The sequence below is a fragment of the Botryllus schlosseri genome, chromosome 2 (assembly GCF_051294905.1).
Source record: "Botryllus schlosseri isolate E-star chromosome 2, Bs_hap1, whole genome shotgun sequence".
Classification (NCBI taxonomy): Eukaryota; Metazoa; Chordata; class Ascidiacea; order Stolidobranchia; family Styelidae; genus Botryllus; species Botryllus schlosseri.
In genome coordinates, this window is record NC_137237.1 from 7,320,537 (window position 1) to 7,335,437 (window position 14,901).

General features: G+C 39.2%; 2 protein-coding genes across 2 annotated transcripts in view; both read right to left on the reverse strand.

Annotated features, from left to right (window-relative positions):
• Positions 1 to 4,809, reverse strand: LOC145456023 (vimentin-like). The gene is made up of 12 exons (XM_080334058.1): positions 4,670 to 4,809; positions 4,402 to 4,609; positions 4,023 to 4,129; positions 3,874 to 3,969; positions 3,691 to 3,811; positions 1,542 to 1,736; positions 1,310 to 1,435; positions 1,157 to 1,246; positions 968 to 1,098; positions 428 to 495; positions 180 to 289; positions 1 to 114 (listed from the first exon to the last, which is right to left on the reverse strand). Exons 1-12 carry the CDS (start codon positions 4,807 to 4,809, stop codon positions 64 to 66), a joined length of 1,443 nt encoding a protein of 480 aa, XP_080190184.1. The 3' UTR covers positions 1 to 63.
• Positions 4,703 to 14,901, reverse strand: part of LOC145456141 (uncharacterized) — a 24,192-nt gene continuing 13,993 nt past the window's right edge. The window contains exon 2 of the mRNA XM_080334206.1: positions 4,703 to 6,048. Coding sequence (XP_080190332.1) covers positions 5,801 to 6,048 — 248 coding nt within the window. The 3' untranslated portion in view covers positions 4,703 to 5,800. The remainder of the gene's footprint in view (positions 6,049 to 14,901) is intronic.

Below are 14,901 nucleotides of genomic sequence, written 5' to 3' on the forward strand. Positions count from 1 at the left end.
TGAGATATGCAAAGTAATTATATTTGGACAAAACCTCTAACCATTTACTGACGTCATAAATATCTAACTATGTGCTGAGGATTCTTCCCGAACGTCCTCCATTTGGCTCACAACCTGAAAACAAATGGAACTTATATGACTATGGGCATGTCTTCAATACGCATTGAAAATAGTTTTGCCTTTCCGCCTTGAGTCTCTATTGTTTTCACGACGACCTTCTTGGTGGTGACAGTCTCCACATCATCACCGGCTCTAGCGTCTGCAGCTTCACTTTGTATGTTCGCATAAACTTTAGACAAATGATATCCGTTAATTTCTATACTGTGGGAAGAGGGGTTTGCGCTTAGGCTACATATAGAGCAATCTTACTTATTCTTACGTATTATATAAGACATTTTGCGTTACGCCCACAATCGGTGAAACTTACCGGATCGCTGCTGGAGTGGCGTACTAACCGACATAGAGGACGACAAATTTCGAGCCTTATCGCCGATCCTGTATGCAACAAATCGTTATTCTAGAGTAGACTATAGTCATCGTGACATCAATGTGTAGCGTACGGCGGACTGGAGTCGGACAGTTTCCCCCATACTGCGTCACTAATTTCCCACCGCTTTGAGTCATGAGTGAGGTTGAATCTAGAATGTCTACCTAAATGTTGAAGCGTCACCTATATAGGCTACGCTTCTCATCCCCACCAAATTAGTTTACACTATGATGTTGCCAATGCTGAAGCCTTGAACCAAAGTGGAACGCGCTATAAGCCGGCAGAAATGGCTTCGTCAATAAATGAGTTGGCCGCGGTGTAATATTACCGTATAGATATCGAATACCGCAGGACCAACACCCCAACAGCATCACACAGCAATCAAATATTCGTTGCCTGATAATGTATACCGCCTTAATATATTGAAGTGCATAATGTGTATCAATTTCGTAAATCGCGATTTACGCTTAACTGACAGACCTTATTTCCTCCCCTTCCAGTAGCTTCCTGTACGTTGCTATTTCAATGTCAAGTGCCATTTTAACATCCATGAGATCTTGATATTGTCGCAGTTGCTGAGCCATTTGTACTTTGAGATCTTCATAATCACCCTGCCATTATTGTCACCAATGTTAAAAGTCAGCGGGCATGTTTACATATTTTCCATACCTGCAGATCCTTAATAATTTCCCGCTTGGCTTCCAAATCTTTAGCGTGTCGATCTTCCATATCGTTGATGTTCCTTTGTAATGAATCATTCTAGGATAAAACGTAATGTTTGTGTTATCTAAAAATAATTGGTATAGACGTCGATGTCGCTACCGTTCCTCGCATGGAATCGATTTCCATATGAAGTGTTTGAACCGTTTTTCTGTATTCGCTCAATTCGTTCCTGACACCCCGCAAAGCTTCGTCATTTTCAACTGCTTTTGCCTTCAGCTTTCCGACCTGAAATATTGGCATGGAATTACAATGTTCGATAGCACTAGCGATCGGAGATACGTCATCAAACCACGATATTGTTTTCACTGAATCCTTCAGGACCACAACGAACCTTATCATTGTACCATCGCTCTGCCTCCTCCCTGTTCTTCTTCGCAACATCTTCATATTGAGCGCGAACATCTCGGAGTGCTTCCTCGAGATCGGGTACTGGTGCTGTATCAACGACGATTTCGGTGTTTCTAATTCTTTCCTCGAGTTCCAATATTTCTTGCTCGTGCACCTTTTTCATAAATTCAATCTCTTCCTGCACGAAAAAGAGTTCACTTTTTTGCATATGGCAGGGTTGCCATACGTTCTCCTTTAGGAGGATTTGTCAACCTTTTCAGGTTTTTGAAATTGTCCTCCGAGTACGTCTAAATAATGTACTCCTTTTCGAAATTGTGTCCTCTTTTTTGATAATCTCGATTAAATATAGTGCCAAATTCGGATGAGATACAGTAAATCAGCACTGAAGTAACGCCCCGGCGGCTATTTCGGTAGCTGAGCCGGAAAGTTGACCCTTTTTTAGTCAACCACCCATAGATTTGAAATAAAACCTGTATTTGGGGTGCTGAGCGAGGAAGTTGACTTTTTTTTAGTCAACCACCTATAAATTTGAAAGAAAAACTGTATTTTGGGTGCTGGGCGAGAAAGTTGACCTTTTTTAGTCAACTGACCGCGAAGTGAGAAAAATTTACCATTTATTCAAGATTTACCTCCGGTATTCTAAGTTAGAAAATTTTAATGTCAACCTTTCCCGATTCCAAAATATGGTAACCCTAGCATATGTACCCTATTACGGGCGTGGTGTCGGGATGATATCTTGGCGAACGCACTCCGAAGCGCGCAGTGAATTAATTTACGTATACGTAGGCCTATTGTTGCAAATTCCATGATGCGGTCCCGATCATGATATCTGTTGTATTCGGGGACTTTTGAAAACTGACTGTAACAGTTTATGCACTTGTAATGTGCATGAAACATACATATTGGATAACCCTACGGTCTTAACATATGCTTTCCCATAGGGCTGCCATCTGTCCGGAATTTTCCGGACACGTCCGGAATTTCACAGTAAAAACTGCGTCCGGAAGGAAATTCTAAAATATGCCTAAATGTCCAGAATTTGGAAGGCGTGAAGTAGGCTCAATATTTATTCGTAACCGACATAAACAATATTATTTTTAAACAGATTTATGCTGTTTATAAATTTTCTTCGCGCTGCGCGAGATTTAATACAACGTATATTGATATTAATATGGGGACCACGCTCCACCGTAGCGAAAAATGCAATCAAAAATAAATAAAAATAACCATCATTTACTGAAATAAGTGTAATTGTAATCGCAATTATAAGATAACGGTATATTACCAGGGTTGGTTAAGGCCGTTTGGATGCTTCAGTTTAGTCAAAGACAGTTTTTCTAAACCTGGGATCGTTTGCCTCTGTTCTGGGGATCGCAAAGATGTTGGACGTCATCAGCTTCCAGAATAGGTCGTGAGTAAATATGGGCAAGCTGATTTTTTTTAGTAATCAGCCCATCATTTTTTGAGCTGGACCACGGCCATAAAAGGTTGGAAACCATCGGATGCGCAATCCAATGGTGTATTATATAGTAATATATGGAGGAACCAATATTATTGACAGAATTCATTCACAAAATTTAACAAGCAAAAGCATATTGTAAGCCCACAAGAAGTTGCATCGATTACATGGTGGGCCCAAGATTCATGATTTTGTGGAGGCAGGGGGCTGAAAAAATGTTGTTTCGGACCTGGTTACAACACACAACCAGGTAACCGCACCGACCTAACACAACAAACACACAACTTCGGACCGGATAGGGTCAACAGACAATTTCATTCGGCTCGTGAAGAAATCTGCTGCAGACCCAAGCAATCACCAGAGCTCACATTAGAGATGGCCCAATTCAAAACCTATGTTTCACTCCACTCCCGTATACAGTCGATAGGCCAAGCTTCACTATTGTGACGTCATATAGACTGACGATGTGTTTATACCTTATTGTAGAATCCGCTAGTGGGCGCTAAAGAGTACCCGGAATTTGATCAACAAAAATATGGTAACCTTACTTTCCCATCAGTCGCTAGCTCACATATATTGATTCGAAAAGTACTATACCTGACCCCACGAAAAGTAAGGCCAACGGCTGCGTTCATAAATAGCTTCTCGTTAAAATAAATATCGAGCAAGTCACCTGAAGTGTTTCCAGCCTTCTCTCCATATCAAGTCTTACTAGAGTTGCGTCGTCGCAGTCCTTTCTCATACCTTGCAAATCTTCTTCCATTTCTTTTCTGGAAGTCTGTTCTTCCTCATACCTACATTCCGCAAAGATATTCACTTATCATGTATGCTGTATATTATCATGTCATGATCAAACATTTCTTTCCACTTGGCGGCATCGATGAGAGAATTCTCCAAACGCATTTCCAAAGATGATTTCTCACTAACAGTCGTATCTATTTGACGACGCAATCTGAAAAGGAAAATTTAGAAATAAAGGCGAAACAAAGGAAGTGCATGGCATACCTGTTTATTTCGGCCTCGTACATCTCAGCAACTCTGGAAGGTCCGACAGCCGACAACTGCGCAAGTTTTTCTTCTAACACCCTATTCGATTGCTCCAAATTGCGCACCTTAAAACGCAATATACATATAGAATTACATATTGGCATAAAGAAGTCTTGCGAATAGCAGAATTGAAGCCTTCCTTCCCCAATCTCTCATTTATGACAGTATGGGTTACATTCGTCTCCGAATACCGTATTGTTTCAATAAAATCTCACGTCAGACCTAATTTGACGTCTAGTTCTAGCAAGTCTCTCCATCCTCCATCCGGATAGCGTATCTGGATCCAGCATTCATTCTCAGCCTGTCTATTTGTGGCGTCAACAAACAAGATACATACCTTCGCAATATAATCGACAAATCTGTTATTGAGACATTGCAATTCTGCCTTTTCGTTGATACGCATGTCTTGAAATCTTTCTCCCAAGCTATCCTCCATGTTGTTGATCTCTGTCATCGTAACGCTGCTGTTAACAGGGATGCTCCGTCTCAGCGACACATTTTCATCGACGAAAGGTGGTAATTGGCGGAAACTGACTCTGGAGTAGCTGAAACGGGTTTCGTAAACGACCACGGTCATGACGAAAAATTACAGCCCGATGGCTTACTTATTGGCTCCATGATGTGAAGTTGCTTTCCGGGTTGACTCGCTTGAGTAATCGAAAAGCGATCTGCTTCCTCCGAAGTGTCGTTTGTAACTAGACATCCTTTCTTCGGTCATTCTCTTGCTAGCTGCATGACGGGACATGCTATAATGCTATATCTATGTACGGTCGCGAGATCGGCTGTACGCGAATTATATGCTGCTGGGCCTCGAAATTTAGGAACAAGGTCTAAGCAAACTTAACTACAAGAAGCGAGACCTTGTTGACAACGGAGTTACACCGTGTTTATGACGTGCGACGATCACAAACTTGCCTTCAACAGTGGAGGTATTAATGCGCCGACTGGTTTTATAAGTGACTGGCAATATTACCATATCAGCAACACTTATCGGTTAGCACCGTACGAATCGATTAGCAGCAGTCTGTGATTACCTCACGACAAGTGACGATGAGAAGACTCCCACCAAGTCTGCAAACATCAACAAGTGTCAGTTAGCATGACGGGAATACTTTAAATAGTCTTCACTTAACGTAAGCTAACTGGTGTCAGAGGTGATGCTGTAATCTGCTATCATACCATCTAGCTTTCTACTAATGATGTCATATTCAAACTACCCAAATCTAGGATCATTATTTGCAATAAAACACATGGTATTTCAAAGGTCAAATCGCTTGAACAATTTTCAATATTGACAACGAAGATCATCAATCCATGAAAGTCTAGCACAAGAACACAGTTACAAAAAAATCCTTAACGAAGTATTGCAACCAATTATAATTGTAGACCTAAACTTGCTGCATTTGCGTCTGGCTTCGTGATACCTAAGTGTAATAATTAGGACATGCATTATGCGTCTCATGGGAAAGTCCATCCCACCACCGCGTGCACCAAGAGATTTCGTGATTCTTCTTGATTGTTACAGAGTTTATAATATTCAAGTCTAATATTTTTGAAGAATAGCATCAGATTTGATGAACTTTGCTTGGTGTGGAAGGCAGGGCTTGTAATCAATTTTGAAAGTGTCACTTCCCCCAATTTGTGGTAGGATAAGTTCAATAACTTCTTAACTGAATTTTTCAGTTTCCAATATATCCTCTCACATATACCGAATGCAAATGCAATAGAGAACTCGGTTATAAATGTGGATCAAAAGTGGCATCATATCTTTGACTTGGTCGTAATGTGTTCGACTTTTTCCATTTCATTCGTCGGTTCTGAAACCAGATTTTGATTTGTCGCTCGGTGAGACTCAGATCTTGAGCGATCTCGATTCTTCTGCGCCTCGTCAGATATTGGTTAAAGTGAAATTCCTTCTCCAATTCCAAAGTCTGAAACCTAGTGTAGGCGGTTCTCGGTCGTTTAAGCTGATCTGTTGTCTGGTCTGCAAAAAATATTGGTCGTAATATTACATCCGCTTTATCTACTTCTCTTAATTTTTATCATAGGTACCAAACTTCTTACATGTAAGGAGGGTACTTTTTTGCTTTACGATGTCGTCATTACTTGCTACGGTACAGACATAACTGACAAGGCATGATTTTATCAACAATTGGTGTCTTCACTTTATATTTCATGAATGAGCCTGTAGACAGGTGTTGTTTTTCAATTGAATTTAAGAAAGAGACAATCGGTCTAGTTTCGATGATCAAATAATTTTCCTTTCCCACTAAAAATGGTCGTACCGTATATGACAAAAGGATAATAATGCCAGTTTTACCTTCTTATCAGTTTTTAATCAATGACCATATTATAGAGCCCCATGCAACGAGGAACTCATGATGCTACTGTTATTAGTAGGATGATTTTTGTCAAAATTGTAGCGTTAAGTCAAAAGATCTCAAAACTGACAACCTGAATTTCGTTTGTATCGTAGATTTTGCACTGTCGGTGAACTTATCATTTGACATTTTACAACTTGTAGCCTACTTTATCGGCCTACCCTTGTAGACGGTCCATTGTCTGCTCATTGTGAATCATAGACATTCAAATGAAACAAATAGGTTTACATGGTGTTATGCTGAACGTACTTCAATATCCTAGCTGAAGCAAGACTGCGTGGGCATTGCATGGTTCTTATATCACGAAGCGCATGATGAAAAATTATGATGTAGACAGCATTGTCAGAGTAAAGCAACACGGTTTGTCACCAGCAGTGTACACACAACTTCAGTGTTGTCAGCCGACAACTGATGCTGTTGAACGTTCTTTCTCCATTGTTGACAAGCTACTTAGTAAGGACAGACACTTTCTACCGAAAATGCAAGAAAGTATCTTTCTTTGTGTACTAAAACAAATTTGATTTATTTCTGCCATAATACGTAACGTATCTACTGGTTGCGGCCCCTCGTCGTCATCCTGGTCCGTACCGGATTCTCACTGGTGTGACAAATAAATGATTGATCGATTGATTATTATTTTTTGTTGTGATTGTCAGGTTTCCATGACAATGTAATTGAAATTGTAATTGAGCAAAATTTTTATCAAATTACAATTATAATTACAATTACACAAAATAGAAATGCTTCAATTACAATTACATGAAAAAATGTTATAATTACATTCAGCTCAATTACAAATTATAATTGATCCCACTCTGATGTACAGTACATGTATGTGGGGCGTGAGTAGTAGGGTTTGATCAAATATACGCAGGCCCTCAGGCTATTTAGAATGTAAACTCTCTCATAATATAATTTGCGGTGGACTATGCCCGGTTTATGCAGTAGGTTATAGGCTCGATTCCCACTTATTCTGTTATGTGTATTTTCCTGGATATTCTATTATGTATATTTGTATTAGTGAAATGCGACTTGATAATATTAGTGCGTTAACTTTCGAGAAATAATTTTTGTATATTTCGGACTATGTATGTTCGCGAAGACTGTAATTAGCGAGTCTAATGAATATAACGACAGACAACAAGTTAGTTGAACGAACACCTTCGCCGCAGGTACGCGATCACCGACGTTATAATGATAGGGACAAATTAGCCGCATGAAAGCGAGTCTAATGAATATAACGACAGACAACAAGTTAGTTGAAAAGTAAAACTAATCGTGACCGGGGAAATTAGAGTCGCTGCACCATTTTACAGGCAGTCTCACACACTTTGCTGCATCTGAGCTTCGTACTAATACATGCATAATTTTGGCATGACGAGAATACGGGTAATACGGTCAATTAACGCCGGAGGCGAGTCATTTAAACCTTGTTGCTAGATAATACCGCTTTCGGCTACAAAAAAGTTGCCCTGCAAGAAAAAATAGAAGCCCTATGCAAAAGTCGATATTGCTTTGTGATGATTTTGATGTTGTTCCATACCGATTGGGAAGATAGCACACCTAATTTCGTAACTAACTACAAAATCTCTAGTAACGTAGTAAGACGCATAATGGAATTTACGCAAAATCGGTATTGCTATGCGATAATTTTGATCACTATGTTTTGATAATGACTTGCTTCCGAGAAATAAATAACATTCATTATACGTTAGATGATACTTTTCCTTGATATTCTATCATGTGTATTTAGGACTAATGCGACATCACTATGTTTACGACAGGTCTGATTTGAACACACACTAATTTTGCGTATCACACCACAAACTGCGCAAGCCTTCAAAGTTGATAAGTAAACAAGTATTTGCACTCCATCAGAATACTAAAGTATAGCTTTTCGCGTAGATATACCTAATACTAATGTGTTTATGATTTCAGATTGCTTCAACTTCATGAAATTTTCAGTATTAAACAGAAATATAGACCTAGATGACTAACTTTTATTCGTAAATAGCTACTTCTACCTTAATTTGATGGATTTATCTGAGATCATTGCTTTACTTAATCTCTCCAAGATGTGCATTATACATGTACGTCACCATCGAGACCCTCTGGCTATAACTATCTGGCAGTATAATTGCAGCAAATACTCGGGCACTAATTTTAAAGTAGCGTAGGTATCTAAATGAGCTCTGAGTCGCTGTTATTTTGAATCTGACCATGGAGTCAACACCACTATTACCTTCGCTCACTGATGAAAAAGATGAAAGTTATTAAAGAAAGCAGATTTGTATGAAAACTCGTTAAATAGAAGTAAAAGTAGCCTAGAAACATAACAACTTACTGAAAAATCGAACATAACCACTTACTCACTTTGAAATCTCAACTTGTACTTGTATTCGTACTTTACCTTTACACGTCGTCTTTGTATAATAAATACTAATTATATTAAAAATAAATAAAAAGCACGAAAAATTACATTTTATCCCGGAACGTAGCAAAAAAAAAAAATCGTATAAACTTTGTAAAGTAGATAGAAAACTACACCATTCCGATGCAGTGAAGACTCTTACACTCAGGATTTTGTGCAGTACATACTAATTTTACATTGCGGAGTATTCCATAAACGTTTATCCAGTGATCCTCCTTCTATTTTCAATCACGATCCGTTTATTATTCCAGGCTTCGAACCCCGTACCCAGTACGTTTTATGGGGATTAATATTTTTAGATTAAATATAGCGTGTCGAGACTTCGTGAAACTTACTTGGAAATAGTTATTTCTACCCTAATTTAATAGATTTCTCAGACATCGTAGCAACGGAACTGGGTTGAGAGAGCGGTTAAGGCGTTGGACTTAAGTTTCAATGAACAAGTGTTCTAAGGCAGTGGTTCTCAACCGCCGGTCCGCGGACCGGTGCCGGTCCGTGACGACATTCCTACCGGTCCGCAGGTATGTTACAAATTTATACATTAATTTCAAGATGCGATGTTGAAGGCTTGTCCATTGATAAAATAAATATAGCCTAACGTCAAATTTTAAACAGATTAAAAACTTCGTGAGGTAACATTAGGGCTGGAAACATGTTCGATCTGACTTAAAGTTCAGGACGTTTCATTTGACGTCATGCGAGCAAAAGTACAGAATAGATACGAGCTCACTCATCGCTAGACATCGTAGTTTAATCATTGGTTTTCGATTCATTCATTTTATGCAGGACCGTAACTGGGGCACCCCAAACCATCCATTTGAAGAGGTGCCGAGCCTGAAGAGAGCCCAAAATTATTTCGCAAATGAACATGATTCATAGCGTATTTATTTGAAACTTTGTCCAACATTTTTTCAATTTCTTTTCGGGCTTTGTACGATTTAGTTTCCCGTGTCCCTACATTTTTTGCTTATTAGGTGCCATTCTCCGAGAAATACGCATGATTTATAGGTATTTCGGCGTCAGCCATTACCGCGCCACGACGTACCAACACATAATGTAGTTTAGGTTGACATGGGGCTCCTAAAGGTGGGCCAAAAATTCGACCGCGAGAAAACCGCTTCAGTCGTGAATGATCGAAAATTTTCGCTATTGTCGCGATAAGCTACGTAAACTCTCTGTTTACGCTGGATAGAATGGATGTGATCACGCGTACATGTGAAAACATCCAGACGAGTATAAAGTCTGGAGGTGAATCCCCGGATGATTGACTTATCGCCCTGTTGAGGCTCCTAGATCAACGTTTTTGGGGTAGGCTGACGAAGTGCTTTTCGGCCCGGATTTGCGGATGGCCGGTATAACTGCAGTAATGTGTTTTCTTGCGACGCGCATTGTGTTTGTAGTGGTCCTAATAAACTGCGTCTGGTGGCAGTGGGAAATGATCGAGCAAGGTAGCACTACAAGGCAGTGTTGGGATCAAGTCACTACCTTCAGGTCACGAGTCATTTCGAGTCATTGCACATTTTGACTCGAGTCAAGTCAAGTCAATCGATTTTCAAAGGTGACTCGAGTCAAGTCAAGTCACTCGATTTTTGGAGGTGACTCGAGTCAAGTCGAGTCAAGTCAAGTCAAATCACAAGTCAAGTCACAATTCAAGTCAAGTTGCCTTTTCGAAGTATGGGGCATGATTACGTCACTGCATTTTGCTAGCTGTCTGAAGTACATATTGAGTGGTCATTGATTCTGAACCGCTAAACGAATATAGAGTTGAATATACACGCAGGAAGGCGCTGTATCGCTCACATATATGTAGAAATGATAAACTACGTAAATAATTACATAGCCTCAGTCGATAGTTACTGGCCAAAATAGAGAATAGAGATTTGATTGAGAACGAATTGATAAGACGCAATACATTATCCATGATAGAATTCGAGCCTGCGCCAATGGTTGGGGACTATACAAACAAAAACATATTCGATTTCAATAAAACATGAGGTTTTTGTTAAGGTGAGAACAGAAATATACATTTTGCCATTCAATTACTTTACTACTAGTTTACGACAACGTGAGCCATCAGCTTCGATCCCTTCGTTTGCGGTCAATTTATTTGTGAGATAACAATTGAGGCTCAGTAAAATGCCCGATCATTGAATGTGGCCGCAGTCTCATGGGTTACACCAGCGTTTCGTGAAAATCCAAACATATTACAGATACAGATTTTTATCGACACCGATTACTTGATGACTTGAAATTGACTCGTGAATTTTGCTCCGAGTCTCGAGTCAATCCACATTTCTGATACGATGAGTCAAGTCAAGTGAAGTCATTTTAGCAAAGTGACTCGAGTCAAGTCAAGTCATACGAAAAAGGTGACTCGAGTCTGACTCGAGTCATCCCAACACTGCTACAAGGTGCGTGGTTGACTCCGATACACTTCTTCTCTCGATATTGTCAGAGAGAGGAATATTATTGAAGTTGGCGTGGCCGGTTAAACCCACGGCTTTCGGCATGAAAGACTGTAAACGACCCTCGGCGGTAGCACGTTTAGCTGGACAAGCCAATTTTATCTCGACTCGGCAGACTTACTAACTACCATAAGATCACATGAATTTCATCATGAATATAATTAAATACGATCAAAATCCTCTAAATGTCACTCTCTAGCACCATATAATTGCAAAAACGGTTGCATACTTTACATTTTGGCTTCATCTCAATTTTAAAAGTTCGCCGGTCCGCCAGACATTTTTTGAAATTTTACCGGTCCGCGAAGCGGAAAAGGTTGAGAACCACTGTTCTAAGGGACTCATGTTTTAAGATAACCTAAACGCAAAGTGCACGAATTTCCATATTGATCAAATACCACAAACTTTGCTTGCTTTCAGAGTTAGTAACCAAGCGCGTAACAGAATTTACCTAAAAAAGTCAGTACTCCGAAAATTTTGTAAAGTCTAGCTTTTTGGCGTTGGACTTAAGTTCCAATGAACAAGTGTTCACGTAGGTTCGAATCCCACACCCACTACGTTTTACGAGAATTAATAGTTTTAGATTCAAATTTAGCGTATAGAGTACTTTTTCTGCCGTTTCAGCGCATTAGAGACGTTTACACTATGGATTTCGCGAGCTTTACTTTAGTTTTATAAATTAACGTAAAACTAGTCATTTCCGAGTAAGTAAAGCGTTCGTATTGTAGGTTCAATTCTGCTTAATACTATAATTATCATGGAGTTGAAGCAGTCCAATATCAAAAACACTCGAAAGTATTTGTTGCATATAGCTAAAAACCTAATTGAGTACTCTGAAGAAGTACAAGTAGCACAGTTTGTGGTATTCGTATGACATCGAAATTTAGCTAACCAGAACGTATACTTGAATACTCCGAAATGTACAAGTACTTTACCTTTACACGACGTTTCTGTAAAATGAATACTAATTTTATTAAAAAATAAAAAAGCACGGAAAATTACACTTTATCCCAAACCACCAGAATACTAAAGTAGCTTATCGCGTTTATGTACCTAATACTAAAGTGTTTATGATTTCAGTTCGCTTCAACTTCATGACATTTACAGTATTACACAGAAGTATAGACTTAGAATGCTAACTTTCTTCGTTAATAGCTACTTCTAGCTTAACTTAAGGGATTTATCTTAGATCATTGCTTTACTTAATCTCTCCAAAATGTGCATTATACACGTACGTCACCATCGAATCCCTCTGGCTATAACTATATGGCAGTATAATTGCGGCAAATACTCGAGAACTAATTTTAAAGTAGCTTTGGTATCTAAATGAGCTCTAGGACATTGTGAATATGCAGCATACAAAATTTAATCACACATTTCATGATGGAACAACTTTAAAACTAACGCAGTCGAATACCGACTTTTACGCATATCTGTTTTGCCTGAAAATAGCATATACTTATGCATAGTCAATTTTAATAGCAGAATTACCATGCTAAACATTGAATTCCCACCTTGAAAGTTGGTAGGCGGTTACAGGACATTATACCAATGCACCATACCAAATTCCGTCACACATTTCATGATGGAACAACTTTAAAACTAACGCGGCTCTACGTCGACTTTTTGCGTACATCTGTTTTGCGGGAGCGTATAGCACGTACCCATACATAGTCAACTTTACTAACGAAATTACCATGCTTAACATTGAATCCCAACTCGAAACTTGATACGTAGTTGTAGGACATTATGGCAATGCACCAGGCTAAATTTCATCGCACATCTAATCATGGAACACCTTTAAAATTAACGCGGTGGAATACCGACTTTTACGCATATCTGTTTTGCGTGAACATAGCATAGACCTACACATAGTCAATTTTAATAACAGAATTAGCATGCTAAACATTGAATTCCCACCTTGAAAGTTGGTAGGCGGTTACAGGACATTATACCAATGCACCATACCAAATTCCGTCACACATTTCATGATGGAACAACTTTAAAACTAACGCGGCTCTACATCGACTTTTTGCGTACATCTGTTTTGCGGGAGCGTATAGCACGTACCCATACATAGTCAACTTTACTAGCGAAATTACCATGCTTAACATTGAATCCTAACTCGAAACTTGATACGTAGTTGTAGGACATTATGGCAATGCACCAGGCTAAATTTCATCACACATCTAATCATGGAACACCTTTAAAATTAACGCGGTGGAATACCGACTTTTACGCATATCTGTTTTGCGTGAACATAGCATAGACCTATACATAGTCAATTTTAATAACAGAATTAGCATGCTAAACATTAAATTCTCATCTTGAACGTTGGTACACAGTTGTAGGATATTATAACAATGCGCCATACCGAATTCCATCACACATTTCAGGATGTAACACCTTCAAAACGAACGCAGTTCTTTGTAGACTTTTGCGTAAATTTGTTGTTCGGTAGCGTAGCACGTACCTATACATATTAGGCTTTAATAACGGAAGTACCATGCTAATAATCAAATCCCCACCCTGAAACTTGTCACGCAGTTGTATGACATTGTGAAAATACACCATACCAAATTTCGTCAGACATTTCATGATGTAACACCTTTAAAACCAACGCAGCTCTATACCGACTTTTGGCCAAATCTGTTTTTCCGTAGCGTAGCACGTACCTATACATAGTCAACTTTAATAACGGGATTACCATGTTAATAATCGACTCCCCAACTTGAAACTCGGTACGCAGTTGTAAGACATTATGAAAAGGCACCTTGTAAAATTTTGTTACGCATTTCATGATTGAACAACTTCAAAACTAACGCAGTTCTATACCGACTTTTGCGGGAGCGTAGCACGTACCTATGCATAGTCAATTTTAATAACGGAATTACCATGCTAAACATTGAATGCGCAACTTGAAAATAGGTTCACGGGTGTAGTACATTATGACAATGGAACATATCAAATTTCTTCACACATTTCATGATGGAACACCTTTAAAACTAACGCAGTTCTATACCAACTTCCACGTGAATCTGGTTGAGGGAGCGTAGCACGTACGTATGCGTAGTCAACTTCAATGACGGAATTACAGATGTAATTAGGTTTCAACACTTTTACAATGATTCGTCTTGCTTCCTATAACGTCCCACTCGAAGCCCTCGTTATTAGGCTGTGATCTCAGCCTGAGCTATGTCTAGAAGCCTACGGGTTTATGCAAATTGTTTCGATTTATTCTACCCGTTTCAATTTGAGATAAGGAAGCCCATTTCACTTAATGTATCGATGCCTACGGTAGGCTACTCTACAAAATTTTCTGATTAATTCTCCCTATGTTAATTTATCATCAGAAAGATGATTTGACTCCTAAAGTACGAAATATTTGTTCGCTTGAGCTAAGCTGCAGGGCTTGGAGTGGAATTTTACGAGGTATGCGGACTCATTTCGAGGGGCTCTATGCCATAGGAGCATACTTCACGCTCCAATTCGATTCCCACACATTACATGTAATTACTAACAGAACCATTGAGTACCAGCCTTGACATTTTACGTAGTAC

Excerpts from the sequence above, each read along its gene's own strand:
- LOC145456023 (XM_080334058.1), bottom strand. The coding sequence starts at position 4,809 with ATGTCCCGTCATGCAGCTAGCAAGAGAATGACCGAAGAAAGGATGTCT. Across the intron at positions 3,812-3,873 it reads GCCGCCAAGTGGAAAGAAAT|GTATGAGGAAGAACAGACTT; the intron begins GTTTGATCATGA and ends TGCGGAATGTAG. Across the intron at positions 1,099-1,156 it reads AAATTATTAAGGATCTGCAG|GGTGATTATGAAGATCTCAA; the intron begins GTATGGAAAATA and ends CAATAATGGCAG.